Below are 6,453 nucleotides of genomic sequence, written 5' to 3'. Positions count from 1 at the left end.
CATCATCCTTTCCTCCTACAGAGGTCACAATCTGTGTCCCAAAACCAGATTCCATAACCAGGAGTTTGTCTTTCTATGTCATTGTTTCTGTTTTACTCTGTGGGGTGAGGCTGCCGTTAATCTCTTCAGAGTCCTTGTGAATGGTGAACCCTTTAATAAGTAGTTATTGTCTCATCTTTTCACTTTGATCCAATTGTCAGGTGCAAACAATGTGTTAAATATGAATATTTTATCATAGTCAAAGCTTTAATAGGCTTATATATAATAATTGTAAACACAATAGAGCTTCAGTCAAGGTAAGGAAAATACAGGAAAAGTACCGGTACTAAATACATTACCTGATGAAATGAGTGGGTGAGTAAAAGCAAATAACTGACGTTTTATGTTTTGGATAAGATTAAAAAAAAAGGTTGTGACTGTTAAAATAAGTTCATGGGTCTGTGGAAATTCAGAGAAACCCAAACACAGGATCCAGAGAGAGGAGCTGTGGTTTGGATGAGGAAGTCTGGAGTAGCACAGAAAACGTTGGAGATGTTCAGGACATGGATGAGAGCTGGAGGACAGTGGTGGGATGTTCTGCAGGAATGAAGGAGGAGGGACTGCACTGAGATCAGCTTTGAGCTCCTTCTTATCTGTGTTGATGGGTCACTCACAGATGAGGTTAGACTGGAATCTTTGTGGATCATGATGTTTACAGATGAGACTGTGATCTGTGGTGAGAGCAGATGGAGGAACAGCAGGTGGAGGTTTGTTCTGATAAAAGAGAGGAATGAAGGTCAGCTGCAGCAACACAGAATCTGAGTGTAAATGAGAGGAACTGAAGAGGAACGGTGAGGTTACAAGGAGCAGAGATGGAGAAGGTGGAGGACTGTAAGATCTTAGAGTCAACAGTCCAGATCAACAGAGTTGGAAAGAGGAGAAGAGGTGTGAGTAAGCAGGTAGGGACAGATGGATGAAGGTGTTGTCATATGAGAGTATGTTTTTCAAGGGGAAAACAAACGAGTTTAGAAAGTACCTAAGGCGTCCTCATCTCATTTGTGGTTTTTGGTGTGTCTGCAAGAAGGGAAAAACATTTTACTCAAAATATTTAAAGCAGACTGAAGGTCTAGACCAGGGGTCTGCAACCTGCAGCTTCAGGGCCACATGTGGCTCTTTAATCTCTCCATGGTGTCTCTAGCTGAAAAAAATAAAACAACAGTATTTTTAAGTAAGGATGACTTAATTATCATTAATCTAATTTAGATGAGTTAAATGTATAAATTGATGTCCGAGATCCACATAGATGATAAACTATGTAGGTTTTTACATCCTGTTGACCTGAAGACGTCTTGTTTGATCAACTCTACCTCCAGAATGAACAGATTTTATATACAAAGGAAAACTTTGGTAAAAAGTTTAATCTTTTATAAGTTAAAATCACATATTATTTTATGATGCACAACATTGGTTACTATCTGTCCAGAGCTGCACTGAGATGATCCTGTTTGGGACAGAGCAGCTTTTATTTTGAACATATGTTCTTTGAGCTTCTGTCAAGTCATACATGAAAAACACAAAAATTACATTGGTCAAACTCTCTGGAGTTTTGCACACTTCTGCATTTTTCTCTTTGCACCCCTGGGAGCTGTTTACCTGAAGCGTACGTGTCTTTTCCTAAAGTTCTGTAGAGTTAAATCATCTGTCTTGATTTGTCTCTTCTAAAGGCTAGCATCTGGTTCCTGACCGTCCTCCTGCTGCTGTCAGGAAATTAGGTTTAGATCAGATTTTCAGAATGTGCGAGGGTCAGGCTAATATTTCCATCAGCAGTGTTGCCCATTGACTTATTGATCGTGCAATGTATCATTATACAGTGAGAGGCTGTTGCCCGGTTCGATTGCAGATCCAACCCCCCATCTGTCTCTTTCTCACATAACTGTCCATCTACTCTTCCCCATGCTGCTTTTCTTTGTGTCGTCTCCTTTGGGCTCATCTGGCCCTTCTTCATGGATCGTGGCGGCTCCTATTTGGCAGCAGAAGCAACAGTGGATGAGAGTGGAGCATTAATGACATTAGCAATGCTCTTGTTTTGGAGGCATCAGGGCCAGGCACGGGGGCTGGACACGGGTTAATTATCTGACAGCACGCTTGTAATTGGGTCAGGACCATGTCAGGTCCTTGGTTCTGGCTCTACAGGGATTGAATTACAATGTCAGGGGACAGTCTGCGTGAGGGAAGGAGAAGAGGAAGAATGGAGGAGGAGGGGAAATATTGCAATAATGAGGTGGGGGGAGAAGTGACAGGGGAGCAGCCTAATCAGCCAGAAGGCAGTGAGGAATGGGAGGACATAGTCAAATCCGAATGGAGGGAGGGGGGTGCTAGATATGTGTATCCATAGCAACAGCAGAGAATGTGGTTTAGTGTGGCAGAGATGAAGTCTCCATAGAGTTCATCCATTCTAGCCTGGTCTTTCTAAGAGAACATGACGTTCCTGCAGCTTCACCGCTGTTTGCTGCTCCACCAAAACTGCAGAATCCTGCCAGTCATCCCGTCACTTGCACGTCTCGATGTAGTTAGGTGTTTATGACCTGCAGTCTCGCTTTTGTCACCTCATAATCATAAGTGTTGAAATGAAATAAAACATCCCTGTTGGTGGTCTGTCATTTATTTTGTTGGTGGCAGCAGGAGCCTGAGAACATGCAGTGATGGGAGGGATGTTGTGTTTTAAAGTGGCTGACCCGCGGTCAAACTCTGCAGCGTGCCTGTCATTGACTTGATAGCAGCCAGGCGTTCTCCTGCCACTCTGGCTGTGACAGATCTAACCCAGAGTTACACCACCACCCAAAAAACGATTGTCCTGGAATCTACAGAACCCGATGGGCTGTCAGCTGTTACACCAACACAACCAAGTTGTTGGCATTTTTGTCATCTTTTGTGTGAAAGGGTTTGTAAATATCACTCTTCATTCCGTATTTCTTTCCCTGTCTCCTTTGAACAAAGCAGCTCCATAGAAACTGGTTTAGGAAGTGGATTCAAAGTAAATAGTAAATGATTCCGGTCCGTGGGCTATATACTGTACAATATTTTTTTGCATGTCATGTAATAACAGGAGAAAATAAAGAATATAATTGAATGTATCTAATTTGACTCTGTATTCATTAAGGTAACACACGTTAGTAAAAGGTAAATAACATTTGTCTTTGAAGCCTTTAACAGCAAGGCCTCACTAGACATTTTTAATTCAAAAACAAGAGCAAGCTGAAACAAACTTTCTTCCAATTAAAACCGTAAACTGGGATCCTAATCAGAGATGTGGAGCTGCTCTTTGACTTTATCTGTTTACCACTGCTGTTGTCGCTCCAACTTGCCTAGCTAAAAAGGTCAGCTAAAAACATCGGAAGTGAGCGTGAAGGCTACTGGGAATTTCTAACACCAAGAAAACCTAGGACTGACTCAGTTGGGGGTTGTTTCACCAATAGGCAAAGAAAGTGCTAATGTATATTACAAAGTCTAAAGTATACTACAGTTGTAGAGTTTTGGAACACCATAGAGAAACAATGGGAAACGGGTAAATCGTTTTAACTAACCACTCTGTGGCTTCTGCAGCCACAACTTGGCGGGCCAAAAGATAAGAGCCCTTTGGGCACCCATGCTCTAGAGCGTGTTTATGTTACATTCTTGTTTCTTATGAAGACTTTCAGAAATATTTGCTCTCTATTATTACCAACACAGTATTGAGATTAACTTTTGGTTTTGACCAAATACTTATTTTTTCAAAATAAATTATTTAAAGAATCCAACAACAAACCATTCTTTGTCTCATAGTTGAGGTGTATCTATGATATAAATATCTGGCATCAGTTGGTGGCCGACTGTGGGGTTAAGAAACTCCAGATTCCTGTCAAGCTTCAGCTCTGCAGTAAAAGGAAAGTGAAATTCCTTCCCGCTTTGACTCCTGCTTCTTCTCTTTCAGATAAAGAAAGTCTCATTACAGAAAGTGGCAAGCTTCATACCTTGGATATCTTGTTGAGTCGCCTGAAGACCCAGGGACACCGAGTCCTCATCTATTCCCAAATGACTCGTATGATTGACCTTCTGGAGGTACAGAAACATTTTTATGCATCTCCTATCTGATTTCTTTTACCTTTGATGAGCCCCAGACTTAAATGTTTTTATTCTTGAACAATTTTCAGAAAGTTCAGCGTGTTTTTCAATGGCTTTTCAGATATATCTGCTGTTAAAAACCAGTGGTCAACATTATTAGAACTGACTAACAAAGTTTTAGACAACAAAAATGACTCCATAAAAACAATCTGAAAAGACGTTTAGGCCGTGAGACCAGTGAAGAGGTGTCCACCATCGATAAGTGAAGGCTGCTTCTTTGTGACGGTGTCTCTTCAGTTAGGCTGCTCACATATACTTCCATCTCAGACCTCAGAGAGAATGAACTCCGATGCTGGCATTACTTTTGTTAGTTGTCTTTTATTGGCCTAGAATACAGTACTATAGTGGGCTACTCCTGAAGAATACTTTTTGTTAATTAATTAATTTCTTTTATTTATATTTTGTTTGTCCTGCCGTGTTTGAAGATGAACTTCTATTCATTGAACAGACAATAAAGTTTATCTATTGATTGATCTATCAATCTATCTATCTTATCTAATCTATTTAATTTATCTCATGGGATCTATCCATTTTAACTAATCTATCTTATCTGTCTATCCGATCTCTATATGATTGTGTTTTTTAAGACATTACGCACTATTTTAACATTGAATTGTCTGGGTCATTTTTGCATGCTGGTCTTGTGTTATAGATGGTCCACCAACAAAAACTTAATCCATTACTGCCCCGATGAATCACTTATGGGACAGAACCATTGACTGTATGTAAGAGCTGGACCGAGCAAGTGTCTATAGAAAATGGTTTATTTCCAGCTCCAACTAAATGAAGTCGGTTCAATTGCCATTTTTTTCCCAATACGGACGCCGCCATGTTGGAGTCAGACTTCATCAGTTAGCAGTGATTGGTCAAAGTCGGTCTAAATCAACATTCCTGTGTCAACCACTCACCAATCAAGAGTGAGCTTGTTGGAAGTCCACTCCCCTACAGCTTGAAAGCACGTAACATAAAGTCTGACAAATGTTTTAATGTGAACCCATCTACTGTTATTGCGCCATCTGATTGGTTAGTTTATACATTTAATAACTTGAACTACAGAAAAAAATATGAAAAACAAAGGATTATTGGTTACTTAAAATAAGGGAGTTATTTGAATTGAATCTGTAAAAACACCAGATCAAATCAGAAGGTTTTTCCTTCAATGAGATCTGTGTTTTGGAAATCATTGAATAAGGAATTCATAAAGAGACAAAAAAAAAGACTTATTCACTATTGGCAAAGAAGACTAAAGCAAATCACCTTTGAATGTAATTACTGAAAGTATTTTTATTGGCTAAAACCATTAATGTGGTTTCAAAGGCATCGGTGCATGTGTTTACCTCAGTCCTTTCTGATAAACAGAGAGCACTGGTTTTTTTAATAGGAAATAATGTTAATAATATTTTTTTTTACATTTCATTATACAATGGGGGGTTGTGAGTGACAGTGACGACCATAAAATAAATTGCACATTCAATAAACCCTCACACTTTGGTCTTTTAGTGGGACTTCACCAGAGACAGCAGGTTTTCTGGAAACCATATGGAGCAAAGACGAGAATTTTACTGATTGGGTTTATCTTCAGTAAATGAACATTCATTAATCTCACTTACGCTTTGTGAAGGGAATATCAAAGAAAAGGAAAGCTTCAACTTTTCTTTAACAACATTTGGATCTTCTTACAAAGAGTGGAAAACATAATCTACTAACTTTAAATGACTGATCTGTAAAGAGCTGCTGATAGCTGGAAAAAGTCAAACCAGTAATGTCATTGTTTGTGGGACATTGGTCCAAGTCTTTGAGACTCGGACTCAAAAAGTCTCGGATTCCGATTGGAAAGTTCTACATTTTCATCACAGAAAAGTTTTAGTGGTTATGTGTTTTATTTTAGTGGTTCTTGTTCTGTCCAACCAAAGCTTTCATTCATCACACTGTCAGAAGAATCCTTTTAAAAGCAGCTCTGTCAGCAGTTGTTCTGTTGCTTGTCAAAGATTTGGTGAACAGATTTCAACAAAACACTTGGCTTTTCAGGAAGGAGGGAGGAGTTGCATGTGATCGTATAAACTAAGAAGAAATAGAGTCCACTCTTTCGTTAATATGTTTTATGTGTCCCCCTCACAGGAATACATGGTTTATCGTAACCACACCTACATTCGCCTTGATGGATCCTCCAAGATTTCTGAACGCAGAGACATGGTGGCAGACTTCCAGAGCCGGTGTGTAGGATCTTTGAATGTATGCAACACAAAATGTATGTTTGCTTTTGCATGTCTGGGGTGGGGTTGGGGTCCCGTGCTCTGGTGTTGGGGTGGGATT

General features: G+C 39.8%; 1 protein-coding gene across 2 annotated transcripts in view; it reads left to right on the top strand.

The window, feature by feature from the left end:
- The window catches only part of ino80 (INO80 complex ATPase subunit), a 26,285-nt gene that overhangs the window by 14,121 nt on the left and 5,711 nt on the right, over nt 1-6,453 (top strand). For both annotated transcript variants that reach the window (XM_024290981.2, XM_024290980.2), the window contains 2 exons: nt 3,950-4,077; nt 6,259-6,353. In XM_024290981.2, coding sequence (XP_024146749.1) covers nt 3,950-4,077; nt 6,259-6,353 — 223 coding nt within the window. The remainder of the gene's footprint in view (nt 1-3,949; nt 4,078-6,258; nt 6,354-6,453) is intronic.

The sequence above is a fragment of the Oryzias melastigma genome, linkage group LG24, assembly GCF_002922805.2.
Source record: "Oryzias melastigma strain HK-1 linkage group LG24, ASM292280v2, whole genome shotgun sequence".
NCBI lineage: Eukaryota > Metazoa > Chordata > Actinopteri > Beloniformes > Adrianichthyidae > Oryzias > Oryzias melastigma.
Note: the sequence above shows the minus strand (reverse complement) of the source record. Positions and strands in the feature narration are given on the sequence as shown.